At 40.2% G+C, this 15,405-nt stretch overlaps 1 protein-coding gene across 2 annotated transcripts in view; it reads left to right on the top strand.

Moving 5' to 3' along the window:
* The window catches only part of ADARB2 (adenosine deaminase RNA specific B2 (inactive)), a 453,219-nt gene that overhangs the window by 139,177 nt on the left and 298,637 nt on the right, over positions 1–15,405 (top strand). For both annotated transcript variants that reach the window (XM_042477284.1, XM_042477283.1), the window contains exon 2: positions 5,323–5,457. In XM_042477284.1, coding sequence (XP_042333218.1) covers positions 5,323–5,457 — 135 coding nt within the window. The remainder of the gene's footprint in view (positions 1–5,322; positions 5,458–15,405) is intronic.

The following is a 15,405-nucleotide window of genomic DNA, read 5'->3' as shown; positions in this document are numbered from 1 at the left end:
TATTAAGTATAATTGGTCAATAATCTGAAGAAAATATGTGAAGAAACCAGGAACATAATTAATGAAGGATGCAGGGAGGCACTAACAATGGCCAAAAAGAAAGGGGAGAAACAGTGGCTGACAGATGAAACACTCCAGGCAGTAAAGGAAAGAAGAGAGGCAAAAGTTAAGGGAGATGGGAACAAAACCAGAACCATGAACACAGCTGTGCAACTATTAGTGCATAAGGACAAGGAGAGCTATTATAATGAACAATGCAAAGAAATAGAAGATGGCAACAAAAAAGGAAAAACAAGAGTCTTCTTCCACAAGATTAGGGAACTCAAATGGAAGTTCAAATCAAGGGCCAGGATACTCTATGACAAGAAAAAGTACCTAGTATTAGATGCAAAAGAAATTAAAAAAAAATGTTGGGATGCAATACACAGAAGTGTTATATTAAAAAGTTGAAAGAATGGAAAGAATGAATGACATATCGAGTGAAGAACCATACAGAGATGAACCCCAAATTCTAAAAAGTTAAGTGGAAGTTGCAAAAAGAGACATTGGTAAAAATAAATCGCCAGAAACAGATGATATTCTAATTGAACTCTTACAGTCCACACAGACAGAAGCAACTTTAGTGCTAATCAATATATGTTAACAAATATATGGAAAAAAACAGTGTCCAACAGACTGGAAACTATCAATATACATCCTGATCAACAATCATACATGGACAGAGAAATTTTAGAGGTGGAAGCAGGGTTCAGAAAAGGAAAAGGCACTAGGGATCACATTGCAAACATGCAATGGTTAAGGGAGTGCAGAGAGGAATTCCAGGGGGGAAAATCAGCATGTGCTTTATAAACTATGGGAAAGCATTTGACTGCATAGATCAGGAAAAGCTATGGATGACTCTTAAGGTCATGGGGCGCCATGACATCTGATAACCATAATGAGAAATCTGTAGTTAGGACAGGAAGCTACTGTTAGAACAGATTATAGGGAAACAGAATGGTTTCCAACTGGCAAAGGGGTAAGACAAGGCTGCATTCTAACATCCTATTTGTTCAACTCGTATGCAGAAAATATCATATGACATGTTAATGTTAGTGTCTTCTAGCATCCCTTCTTAATTATGTTCCTGGTTTCTTTGCATAGTTCTTCAGGTTCTCAGTCAATTATGCTTAATAGTGCAGGTTTATTCTTACATTGTCAGCAAATTCTGTTGTGATATTGTTCAGATCATATTTTGGTAAAATAACTGTTTTTGGCGTGTTCCAGACACGCCAATAGTACATGCTCGGCACGTACTAGGCTTACGAAAGGGCATCCTTTCTGGACGCCCTAACCCTAGTACGTGCAGAGCATGTACAAAATGGCAGCCCCCATTCTACATGGGCACCGCTTAGCTTCCGCACGTTGTGGTGTGGAAATGACACCACAAGTGCGCCATGCTGCAAAAAGAACCTGCTTTTGCGGGTTCTTTTTGCTGTGCCAAGGAATCACGCGGTTTGTCCACTGCGGTTCCCTGATGAAGCAAACACCAGTGCCGGCAGACCGTCCTTTTGGGCAGTCTGTAAAGCGCCCACGTTTTCTTCTTTAGCTTTGCTCTAAATTTTGATACAAGTAGTTGAGGATTTGATGATCTCTTCTTCATATAGTTCATATCTGTTTTTCATATAGTATCTGTAGAGCCATGGTACACATATACATAAGGGAGTGGGTGCAGTCCATGCAATATGTGTCCCTGAAAAACAGGAATAATATTTGAGTCATTGGTCTTCCGACCTGAAAACCTATTTCTTATTTTTAATCTTTATTAATTTTCATAGCTACCTGGCAAAATATGTTTCCACTCTCATTCATTTCTACAAGACTGCTAAAACCAGGGTCCTTTTATAGACCATGCATACTTGAGAATAATTCATTGTACCTTCACATTGTTTTGAAGTCAGATAATGTCTTTTGTCTAGATTAACCATAATGTTTTGCATAAGTCCAATTCTAATGAAAAATAGCAGTTTATACTGATTTCATTTGACTTGTTCAATTCCAGTTTTAGAACTCATTAAAATGTAAATGATAGCCATGGACAAATCATTCAATTTATGTTTTTATGGGTACTTTAAAAATGACCTGAAATGAACATTTTGGTGGCTGTAGTAACTTAAAGGACCAGCTGATGTTTCTGCAAAAAAACAAAAACAAAACCCTGCAGTGCAAAGAACCCCAGATTTCACTGTTAGAAACATAGCATTAGATGTCCCTTTGTTCTGATACAGAAGGTGCCTTTTTAAATAATCACAAGGAACAACTGACTAGTATAAATTGACTAGTGATAAAATGCTCTTGAGGATTTTAGTGCAGATTTAAACCAAACTGGTCTGGGGCCTTTGAAAGTGTACTGAAACATCCATAGTGCAGACTAGCTCAGTCCCATTTTTTTTCATCCATCTCTCTATCTCATCCATCACATAAATGAAATGTGGAACGGCCCCATGTTTCTTCAAGAGGCTATTAGCCTGCTAAAGCAAGTATTTGAGACTTGATTAGATTAAGTAAGTAGATGTGGACTTCACATTACAAATGTACTTTCCATTTAATTTATAGCTCAAATGTCAGAAAATCTGATGAACCATAATCAGCAAGAATGCGACACCTCAGTATCGCCAGTCCCAATATATTAAGGTCACTAACGCAGTGCAGTAAAGTTGCTATGTCAGTATTCTTATATGCTTTTATTTGCAGGAAGTGATAAATCTCAGATATTTTTTAAAAAAGATTTCTGTGTGGAAACCTCAGCAACAGAGATTTGAACTGTACACTTGTTTTTGTTTTGTTTTTCTCCTTTTGTGTATTATTAATTATTTCACTTTTTTAAAAGGCAAGTTGATGCCAGATTAATAAGCAGGATCATTTCAACAAATCATAAAAGAATAAATAAATTGTAATTACATTTTGAAGTCTTGAAATTGATCTTCCCTGATTTATAGAATAGATAGCTTAATGGTTAATTCAGCCCTGCATATCAAATTAATGATGAGATAGTAATGGACATAACTGAACCTATAACAGTGTTTTCCTGCAACTTGGCAGGTGACTGGTGAATATATGTACTACTAAAGGCTGCAGTTCCTTGATCAGTTTTATCTAGGGCCAATTCAAAGTCAATGCAATTAATAATCTGCCAAATTAAATTCAGTTAATTGAGAGCCTGATAAACATCCTGTTTTTATAGGTGGCAAAAATGGTTTATCAAACCTCTGTATGAGTTATTAGTTGTACAGGCCAGTTTTGACAGTGTGAGTATCCTGTTGTTGTTATTGTTGCCTTCAAGTCATTTTTGAAGTTTGATGACCCCAAAATGACCCTATCCAGGGGTTTTCTTGGCAAGATTTGTTCAGTGGAGGTTTGCCATTGCCTTCACCTGAATCTGAGAGCATGTGACTTACCCAAAGTCAGCCAGTGGGTTTCATGGCCAAGCAGGGAATCGAACCATGGTCTCCAAAGTCATAGTCCAATCCTCAAACTACACCCCCACATATTCAGTATAGTGATTACCACAAGCAGAGATAGTGGTATTTAGAAAGCCTGCAACTAAAGGCCCAGAACAGACAATTCTGGCGCTGATTTTAGGGTTAGGGACCACGCACCAACTGCACAGTCCCTAACCCTAATACATGCTGGTGGCGCAATAATGGTGGCATCCTGTGACCACAGGTACCATCAATTTGACGTAACGGAAGCATAGCATCCACATGTCGTGGCGCATCCTTTACATTACGAGTACGCCATTGGCACACTTGTGATGTAACAATGGCGGCGCAAAAAGAACCCGGTTTTTCTGGGTTCTTTTTACAACGGAGTGATAGCACGTGGTTTGGGGGCTGCACTGTCCCTCCACTTCTCTGTGGTCTGTACTCCCCCATAGTCAGTACAGCAAGTGCATTTTTCACATGCTCAGAGATTTTCCTTATTTTTCTCAATGCATACACTTTGCCTATACTTCAGCAGCCAAAATAGAGTCAAATATGTGTCATCTAGAAGACCATAAATTCAACTTCCTTTTGTTTGTCAGAGAACAGTGAGGTTAGCTGAGGACAGCTCTGTTCAGTTGCCTCCCTGAAATGTCATATTAATGGAACAACCTTAGCAGTTGTGGAACCTGCAATTTCACAGTTTAAAAGGTTACATGTGTTGGCAGTATAGTGCCCCTAATGGGTGCTATACTGAAAGAAATTTACTCCATTAAATGGAAGTATATTCTTTTAATTCCTTTTGGTGCCAGTTGTTCACTTATCACTATTTTGCAGCAGCCTCTATCCCAAATCAAACCTGCCAGATGCTTAGAGTCATGGTTGCATTTAATTTAGTTTCATAGAGAGTCACATCATTGTCCTCTTCCAACCTCAGATGGGTTACTTTCAGGCTGTATTGGGCAGGTGATTTTTCCTCTTCACAAGAAAGGGCAGCCAATTAGAAACCAACAGCCATATGTGTGAAATTCAACCCCGCACATGACTGCTTTTTGGACTTGTTGCCTTGATATAATGCTGCATTGAGGCCAGAAACCAAAACATCAGAATTCTCTGCTCAGTTTCTAGTATCTAGATAATAATATGATGTCCACTTCGCTCCTGTATGTTCCTGCCCTTCTTCTTACTATCAATACTGTCTTTCCTTTCCCCAAGTATTGTGTGCCATTTTGCCCCGTTTCTACTTTTTTCTTGGCTCCTGTTTTCTTCAACTTTTACTTCCTGATTTTCATGCTATTGATTACTTTTCCCCATTTTGTCTGTCTTAACTAATCTTCTTACCCTTATTCTAAAATTCTTACTGTCCCATGCAAAGTCCATCATCATCTTACATGCTGCATTTTTTTCAGAATATACTCTCTGTTAAGTATATTGTAGTTCACAATTCCTTGTCTCCTTTGTTCCTCCCCCCTGATATTCTTATGTCCCCTTTCTTGTTTTTATGGGTTCCACTTTCTTAGGGTGTGGTCAAGATAGCATCTCTCCTTCATATCTCTGATCCTTAAGTCCTCCATCTCCTGGGATCTCATCCCAGTCTTTACTCTGCTTTCATTCCAGACATACCTACAGGTTTCCCTTCCCTCACAAAAGCTGTACTATGCTGTTCCTTTTGTTGCCCAGCTGTCTATATGTCAGAATCGTCACTACCCCAAATAAAATACAGTACAATTTCTGACTCTCCGAAGACAAACCAGTGAGGGATGTAACAGAAATGCATAAAGGTAAACTAGAGCTTAGTAATAGAGCTCCTGAACTGATGTATAATCCTCTGATAAGACTAATATTTCTTTTTATCTAACAGCAGAGAATTCAGGGTGGGTTCACACCCTGCTCCCCCGGATTTCCCAGCGGTTACAGGGGCGTTGTAACACCCAGCTCGCAACATGGTTGGAGGCAACAGACAATCGCCTTTCCATGCAGTTAGAGCCACCACGTGGTAAGTCTTTAAGACAAAAATCACACAGTACATTGTATATATGGATTCACCTTGTCAAGAGTGGTTGAATCATGTTTAATATCCACTTGGTAGGAAAAAAGAAACTAAAACACTAGTCTTTTTTACAAAAATATAAAAAGAATTTTGGAGCAGGAATTTATGACTGTGTCCTAACATGTCAGCAAAGGTATCTGATTCATTTAATTTCTTTATTAAATATGTAACCCCCACCTGTCTTCATAAAAACATCCCAGTTTTTCCACATGGAGAGGAAGAGTTCAGTGTGAAAGAGAAACTTAGGTCTTACAGCTACACAAATACATGGGGTCATCCATTTGACCAGTGCTGACACTGGGCTTTTCTTTAGTGGTGACTATTTGGAGCAGGATGTAATGTTGAAAGTATGACCATACTGCTAAATACTGTTTGCAGATATAGTGATATATGGGATTACCATCTTTGTGGGTATGCATCGTGTGTCTTTAGCTGTTATTTGATGTGGAGGGTGGGAACCAGTGGACAACGTGCTGGGGAAAGCTACATAGATTAAAGATAGAAGAGTGGGAAGAGAGAGAGAGAACCATACTAACACTATGTTACATTGAATGCAGTACTATTAGTTCACTGCCAAAGTTGCTAGCTGATTCTTGAACTCAGAGTTCAGATGCTCTGGAGCCTATGCAACATTAGATGATGAGGCTTGTGACTTTTCTGTTGTGAGATGGAGCTGAGAATGGAGAAATATGCCCAGTAGGTTGCAAGGTCTGTGCTTGGGGATTAGATGCACCTGTTTTCCCTTATTACATGGTCTGGCTCTCCAGTTAGGTTTTAGGTGCCCTGCAAGACCTTAGGATAATGAGCTTTCTCCTGCATCAGGTTTGCCAAATTCAGTCTGTAGTTTTGATGTATGAGGATGGAAAACATTAAGGAAATTATACACACAAGCACGGTGTTTGGCATGGGCTGTTTCTTTCCCCACAATTGATTTGCTGCGGTGTCTTGTAATTTATTCATGCAAGGAAACAATGATGGATGGTGTAAATTATTCTTCTTTTTCCCTTTTGACTTAAATAATAATTGCCAATATCTCAGAACTGTATGGAAATATAGGGGGAAGACAGTGTTCACAAACTGTTGTAAATGGTGGTGTTTGGTGGTTGCTTTCCCTCCATTGTTTCCTTCAAGAAATGGTGATTTTAAAAAAAAGTCTCTCCCCCCCCCTCCGATATGGAGTAATATTGCTCTAGATTTTGTTTTTATTTGCAGGATAGGGCATCTAAAGTCTCTATGTGGCAAAGATATCTCTAAAAGAAAAAAAAAAGATATCCCTCTGATTTTCTGATCACATGTTCTTGCATGTTTTAGCTCTTTGGAATGTATGTAGAGTCACTGTGTCTAAGCATTTTTCCGTAAGACAGTCCTAAGCAGAAATAGAACAATCAGAGAACTTTCTCAAATTCAGTCGGGGGGGAAATGAACTCAAATACAATGAAAGCTGATCAAAACAACACCAGTGTTTTATCTTTATGGTACATACTAGTATCTGTGTGTGAAAGTAGCAGTCCATTCCAGGTGTTATTGTATAATTTCTGATACCTTTGTTGTGTCCCCAGCCCCATATGATATTTATTTTATTTATTTATTTGGTTTGCACATTTATCACTCAGCCTTCCTACAAGGATATCAGAGTGACATGAAAGAACCATGACCTCATTATAAAGCAAATGAAAAGGGGAGTGATACCCGTAATAATACAGGCTGCCTTGCATCCTATTACCCTTCAGTGGAAGCTCAGTATTGGGAAACTCCAGTTGGCTGGAAAATTATCCCTCTGTAGCCTAAATGTTCAGCAGAAATAGGGGATCCTCCAGAATGGAAGTGAAAATATGGAGGATGAATCAGTTATGGTTGGGAAAAATGATTGAATTCTCTCCTCCTCTGTTACAACTTTAAACCATTTTCATGTCCTGATATCATCATGGCATTACATTCTTGGCAGCTCCTTTTTATCTACTTATTTGGTTGTTTAAGCAGGATCAGCCCTAGTTAGTACTTGGATCAGAGAATGCTAACAAATACTGGGTGCTTTAGGCTACATTTCAGAGGAAGGAACTGGGAAAACCACCTTGGAGTATTTGTTGTCTAAAAAACTTGTTGAAATTCGTAGGTTTGCCGTAAGTCGACAGGCAGCTTGAACGCGCACACACACACACACACACATTTCCAACTGTCCTTCTGCCACCTTCTCCAGGCAAATCACAAGAAGTTTTAAAACAATTTAAAATGTTAATTCAAATAAAACTTCATTAATGAAAATGTCACACAATCAAAATCACAGCATAAAACATTGAGAAGCATTAAACTTGTATCCAAAAAGCTTCCAATATATATTTAGTAAAAAAGTGCATATTTTCCTGGCATTGGAATGGCAATAAGGAAAGCCCCAAAGAAGACTTGCTGGGGAGACTGTTTGATAAATAGACTTGCCAAAATGGCAAACAGCCTTCCTCAAATAGCCATCTTCCTCATATTAGGTGTCAGGGACATCTAATCCTCCTCTCAAAATCTTAATGTATATTAAGATTCCATAAGATATACATGGAGACAGGTAGTTCTCAAAGAATCCATGCTTTGGATGTTTCTTCCCTCATTCCACAGAGAATATCATTGATGTGGGGTGAATATAATTGATGTGGGCTGTTGTTGCTGTTGTATGCCGTCAAGTTATTTCAGACTCATAGCAACCCTAAGACTGCCTATCATGGGTTTTTCTGGGGCTGAGAGAGTATGACTCGCCCAAGGTCACCAGCAGGTTTTATGGTGTTATAGATATCTCCTTTTCTGGTTGGTTGATGGCTTTATATGATGTTATAGATAATACTGATAAATAGGTAAGTATAATTTATAACTGAGATTTCATTGGCCCATATAACAAGTGAACAAGGAATTGAACATCACCAGAGTCCTAATCCTGCGTTCAAACCACTACACCATGCTGTTTAATGTGTTGTAATTCCAGTATTCCTTCCATGGCAGCTGCTGCCTTTTCTTATAAGAAAAGATCAGAATTCCCTATAAGAGAGCAGGCAGCTTTCTATCGTGGTCCCCTTTTTCAGTTGTTAAAAAGCAGAACTAGGAAAATTTCCTTTTTGAGACTTCAGAATCAGGAATCTACCAATGCCCTGTAGGGAGCCGCTTAAAGGTAATGATTTTAAATATTAACAGAGCCAGCAATGCTGAAAATCCTAAATAAATAAACAAACAAACAAAATGGTCTTCTTTCACAAGTTTTGGGTTCTTCCTTCCTCTCTGATCCCCACTATTTTGTCAGCACAACTGCTGGGGTCCAACAACCACTGTCAGTAACTCAAACGAGTCCTAGTGGTTAAATCAGACCTTTGAGCAGAGCTAGCAATTTTAGAAGCAGAAGCGTGGTTCCAAAGGCAGTTGAGATAACAGCAGCTGGATGTCTTCCAGGAACTGAAGCAATGCAGGAACCTCCAGGGACACACAGCAAACCAATGCCAGACTTCTTCTGATAAACCACCAGAGAAGCCAAGTCTCCCGAAGTGCTCTTTATTCACAGTGGTATAATACAAATACAGATCTCCAAAACTCCAAACCATATCAAACCAACTCCTACTACAAACCCACAAGCTATCACTTGCAACCCCTGGGTTTATATAGACTCCAGACCATGTGGTCTCCCAAACCCCAGGTGTGTAACCATGACAAGTGTCCCCTGTGTAATCCAGACACATTGTTTCATCATCCATGGCTACGGTGCACTTGGACACCAAAGTGTCCTTGAGCCAATGAGCATCAGCTGTGCTAATCAGCCTTGTCCTTCTGCTGAATGCTCATGGTCAAACACACACACATCAAGCATTTCCCTGTGTGCTGTGTTTTAACCCTTGACACTCTGACAAACAATGTTAGAATTTGTTCATCAATACTTTTCTGTGCATCCTACACCAAGTTACACTTTTGGACTTTGTTCAGCAAGTTGATTACAACCTGCAGAAAAGCCTGATCTGACAGAACATTTCTGGACTACAGATCTCAGAATCCTCAAGTCAGCATGGCCACTGGGATCTTGAAAATTTTAGTCTTCAAAAAATACCGTATATTCCGGCATATAAGACGACTGGGCGTATAAGACGACCCCCAAATTTACAACTTAAAATAGAGTGTTTGGGATATACTCACCATATAAGACCACCCCTCTCTTCCACGATAAGTCAGAAAGGAGCTGAAGGCACACAACAACAACAACAACAACAACAATAGCAGCAGCGACAGAGGAGAAAGAGGGGGGAGGAGAAAAAAGGAGGAGAAAGAAGAAAAGGAGGGGAAGAGGAGGGAGACTCCACTACACTCTGAGGAAAGAGTGTGTGCCACGTTTGAAATAACATCATACACAACATTATTTCACCCGCCTCGACAACTCCGCCCGCCCTTCCTCTAGGTGCATCTACACTTTAGAATTAATGCAGTTTGACACCACTTTAAGAGCCGCTGCTCCATCCTATTGGAATCCTAGAATCTGTAGTTTTATAAGGTCTTTTGCCTTCTCTGCCCAAAGAATGCGGGGAGGGGCACTGCTCCAAACTACAAATCCCAGGGATTCTGTGGCTCCTATTGGAATCAAAGCCCAGGAAGCTTTGTGCCAAATAGAAACGTGTTTGGCTGCAACTGCACTGCAGAAATAATCCAGTTTGACACCCCTTTAACTGTCCTGGCTCAGTGCTATGGAATCCTGGGAATTCTAGTTTTCTGAGATATTTAGCCTTCTCTCTCAGCAAACGTTGGTGTGACAACAAACTACAATTCCCAGAATTTCATAGCACTGGGCCATGGCAGTTAAAATGGTATGAAACTGGATTGTCTCTGGAGTGAAGATGCAGCCTGAGTTGGATCCAAGACACACTTCAGAAATAATCCAGTTTGAGACTGCTTTAACTGCCCTGGCTCAGTGCTAGGGAACCCTGGGAATGGTAGTTTTGTGAGACATTGAGCGTTCTCTATCAGAAAGAGCTCTGGTGCCACAACAAACTATAATTCCCAGGATTCCCTAGCACTGAGCCAGGAGAGTTAAAGTGATCACAAACTGGATTATTTCTGCAGTGTGTTTTGGACCTTGGTTATTAAAAATGCTCAAGGCCCGTCCAATCCATACTGCAGAAATAATCCAGTTTGAGACCGCTTTAACTTCCCTGGCTCAGTGCTAGAGAACCCTGGGAATTGTAGTTCTATCAGAAAGAGCTCTGGTGCCACAATGAACTACAATTCTCATGCATCTGAGGAAGTACGCTTAAGTCTAGGAAAGCTGTCAACTTTTCTTTCAGTGAGTCTCAAAGATGCTACAAGATCTCTCTCTCTAACCTCATCATCACCATTATTGTTATCATTGTTAAATCCAAATGCACCTGCAGAAGTGGACTTAAATTGGCAACACTGATATACTGTAGACTCTGGGGCTGGGATCTGGAAGCATGGAGGCAATTCCCTTGAAAAACCAGGGAATCCTGGGAGTTGTAGTTTGTGAGGGCAGGGGGCAACCACTGTCCTCCCTCTGATTGGCTGTTAGAGTGACTCCATCCAAACAGGATTGGTTGCTCTGTAGCCTGGCTCTCAGAGGGACTCAGGGGCTAAGAGAGAGAGAGAGAGAGAGAGAGAGAGAAAGACCCTTTTCTGAGGGTGGGGTGGCGACCACTCTCCAGCCCTCTCTCTGATGAAAACTGTGAGTGTGTGACTCCAAAGGATTGGTTGCTCTCTAGCCAGCCTTGCTCTGAGTCAGGGCTGGAGCCAAAATGGGCAAGTCACCAAATCTGCCCTGAAATAGAGCCAGGCACCAAAATCACACCCAAAGCATTTTAAAACCTCCATTTTTGTGTGAAAGTCAACACATTGGCAAGACTGCGAGTCAGGAGGGAAGGTAGAGAGACCTTTTGCTGTCTGCCACTTGGAAAAGGAGGACAGGAAGGGAAGGGAGGGGAGGGAGAAAGGAAGGAAGAGAAGAAAAGGAAGAAAAAGGGAAGGGAGGGAGAGAGGGAGAGAAGGAAGGAGGGGAAAAGAAAGGGAGAGAGAGAAGGAAGGGGAAAAGCAAAGGAGGAGGGAACGGAGGAGGATGCTCCTTTGCCTTTGAGAGAAGCCTTCCCTGCCGAGGGCTCTCTTTAGGACCCAGGGGCTTTCCGGAGTACAAGACGACCCCCAACTTTGGGGAAGATTTTTCTGGGCTAAAAAGTCGTCTTGTACGCAGGAAAATATGGTAAATGTTTTCCCATCTCTTTGTAACATTTCTAAATGAAAATTTGCAGCAACAAATTGTTTTTGTTGTTGTGTGCCTTCAAGTTGTTTCCGACTTGTGGTAATCCTAAGGCAAACCTATCATGGGGTTTTCTTGGCAAGTTTCTTCATAAGGGTTTGCCATTGCCATCCTCTGAGGCTGAGAGAGTGTGACCCAGTGAGTTTACATGGCTAAGCCAGGATTCGAACTCTGGTCTCCAGTGTTCCATAGTTCAACACTCAAACCATTACAGCATGGTGGCTCTCTAAGAGCCTACTTACAGATGTACTATTATGCTTCCCTCGTTACATATAGCAGCCCTGATTCAAGTGGACTTTCCCTTCCCTCTCCCTTTCTTCTTCCACTGATGGCATCTTGTGTCTAAAGTATTGTGTTCCCCCTCCCTGCACAACTTTGCTCCAGTCTGTTGCTGGTGCTAATGTTTAGTGACAGTTACTCAGTGCTAATGATCACCTTTGGGGATTTTTCGGAGCACTTGCCTCTTGCTGGTCACTGGTGAAATGTAATCAATAAATCTGCCAGCCAAGCTTTTCATGCTGGCTTTTCTCTTGGAACTAAAGGAACACCACTATTACTGATTTGTGACAGAGTCCCTCTTAAAGGCCAAAGGAGTCTCCCTATGGGAATCTAGCCAGTCCAATTGATCTAGGAAACACATTGGTAAACCTGGAAAGAACAGATGAGGAAACAAGAAGTATTACCACAGATAAGTAGTCTCGTGATGCATGAGCCTTGCCTCAAATAATACACAAAGGAAAAGTGAAGCAGGGGAATAGTTTTTAGCTACATTCTTTCCATCTTTCATTTAAAAAAGAAATTTTCTTCCACCCGTGCCTGTTAACATCTGTTCTAGAGAGACGATTTTTTTCTTTTTCTTTTTTGCAATTTCGTGTCCCCTAACCATATGGGGAAATACCTGCCTACTTAGGTAACACTATATGCATCTTAGGAAGTCCATGAAAACTTTTGGCACATGAAACTTTGAAGATGCCACAAGCCTCTTTTGCAGTTTTAGCTGCAGCAGGCAAATACATGTCTGCAGCTTCTAGAAATGTGTTTGCAATGCATTTGATTGTTTAATTAATCAAGTTCTATCTAGATGGCAAACTTACATTAACTTTATGCTAAGTGATGTGGATTCCACTAAATAATCCTCAGAATTACAACCATCCCATATGTTTTAGGACAAGATGATGCCTCTACCAGTCCATCCCAGATACAGAAAATGGCCAGACTGGCCACTGAAGGGACTGATGAAGGGGCAGCTTTCAATACTGATGAAAAGCTTCTTCTACAGCTCCTAAGAGTACTGAACCAGCTTGGTAGAGGAATGGTTGCAAGGCGTGTAATGGAGCATGCACACTTCTGTTTTTCAATGGAGGCAAATATTCCGGAGGTGCAGCTAAATCTATTTCCTTTCCTGCCACTGGCAGCCCCCAAATATCCAACACCTAAGGTAGTTTGCTCAATCTCATTATATTAGTAGTGCCCCAGTCCCCAATTCTGGTTGGAATTGGCAGCAAAAGATACACCAAGCTGGAGTTCTCAAGGTTCCCTACCAGGGAGAAGGTAGCCTTATATGGTCCTAGATAATGGATTAGAAACATTATCCTTTTGCCCTACAGCTTCTGGAATCCTCCAGGTAATATGGTTAGAAGCCATGCTGGCTGGGGGATTCCAGAAGTTATAGTTCAAAAAAGCAACTTTGCCAAGTTCAGGTTGTTATTGTGTTTATTGCTTCCTAGAATCCACCATATATTTATTTATAACATTGTGGTTGCCATAAAGAGCCCACTTGTAGCCGTACCACCTGGGAGTCATCACCTTGTAATAAGTTAATAATAGGCAATTTCTTTCCTATTTTCATTCTTGAACGAAGTAACAAGTAGTTTCAGCAGCTTTTTTTTTTTAGCTTCAAGAAAGTTATTGAAATCTACAGTTTTTGAGAATATTCAAGTTTGGGACTTATTCTGCACAATATTCACAGAATGCTATTTTACACAGGAAACAGCCTTTTCTGCACTGAAATAATAATATCATGCCAATAGAAATACTGAAATAAAACAAACAATTGTTGTGGTAATGTTGTCTACATAGTAAGTTGTGGTTAATCACCAGTCACTGCATGTCATCTGCCTCCCAGTGCACTTTGTTTCCAAATCATGTGGTTGCTGCAAATGAAGTTTACACACTTATTTATAATGTATATTTATCCCTCAGTACAATTATTCAACCCTCATTTGAACCACTATTTGAACCTCGGTGTCCCTCATATGAATAAGGTGATAACCAGGAGTATTACTCTATCTTTACAACCCAATCAGCATCTCAGCACTTACTGAGTCATGTTTGGAGAGCATATCCAGAGTAAATAACTAGTTTGAGCCATCCATTTGGCACCAGTTTCTTCATCTCATGCATCACAGGGTAACTAAAAGGATGAGTAATGTTTTCTTACTTTCGAATTAAATACCTATGAACATTTTTATCAGTTGATTAGAGCAGATCACTGTGTAAGTTGACATTTATTTTTTAATTAATGGCCAGCATAAATATTCTTTCCAGGTGCCTGCTGCAAATTAATAAATGATATCAAGTCAAATGATTTCCCAGAAAGGAATCTGCTATTTCTAACAAACCTGTTACGATTTTGTAGCAAGGGCTGACTATATCTTTTCCTGTAATGCAGGGTTTTACCTTCTATTAAAACAAAGCAATGAACAAAAATGACGTTGACTTTGAAAGGACTGATGGGATCCTTGGATAGTTCTTTCTTAATTGACTCCAGTTTGTGATTTTAAAATTCTCTGCAGTCTAACAGAAATTTCTGACAATGCCAGCTCTTTCTCTCTCTCACTCTGCTTCAGTCTCTCACCACATCTTAAGGTCCATCTTCCCCTATACATTCTTTCCATTGCACTCCAATCACAATATCAGAAGTCCAGCTCTGGCATCACCATTTGAGATGTAGGATTACAAAGGGCAGGGTTTTTCCCCCTTCTCTTACAGCACCCACATTGTTGAGTGCTTTCCCTAAGGAGCCCTGCCTGGCCCCATCCTTAAATTAGTTTTATTACCTGATATGGAATGAATGACTTGGCAAGGTCTTCACTGGTTGCTTTTTTTTCTAATTAAATTTTTATTAAGTTTTTACAATAAAATACATAAAGTCTGTAGAACAATGACAGAAAGAACAACAAGAACAACTAACTACAAGGGCCAAAGATATGTATAAGATGAATAGTTATTTTGCAGCAGAATAAAAAAAATAGTTCTCAGCAAGAACCAGAGAGTCTAGCTTTTTTTTTTTCTTTCTTATTACTGCTGCCAGATTAGAAGTAGCCAAATGTTGGTGACCTTTCCATTGAGAACTGGCTGCTGTTTTTTTTTTTAATAAAAGAAAATTGTTTACATACACTACTACCCTGCTACTAAATTGTGAGTGGTACACAAAACTAATCATAGTGCTGCAATATAGGCTAATGAATTCTGTACAAAGAAGGTGCAGTTTGTTGGCAGAGCCTCTGCAAGATCCATTTCCTTGCCTTGTGGCCATTAATGCTGGGGGGTGGAGGTAGAGATGGAATATTCCTTTATCCTTCCCATTGTTTTCAATGGGGGGATTGCCTACACCATTC

This window comes from Sceloporus undulatus, chromosome 6 (assembly GCF_019175285.1).
Source record: "Sceloporus undulatus isolate JIND9_A2432 ecotype Alabama chromosome 6, SceUnd_v1.1, whole genome shotgun sequence".
Classification (NCBI taxonomy): Eukaryota; Metazoa; Chordata; class Lepidosauria; order Squamata; family Phrynosomatidae; genus Sceloporus; species Sceloporus undulatus.
Note: the sequence above shows the minus strand (reverse complement) of the source record. Positions and strands in the feature narration are given on the sequence as shown.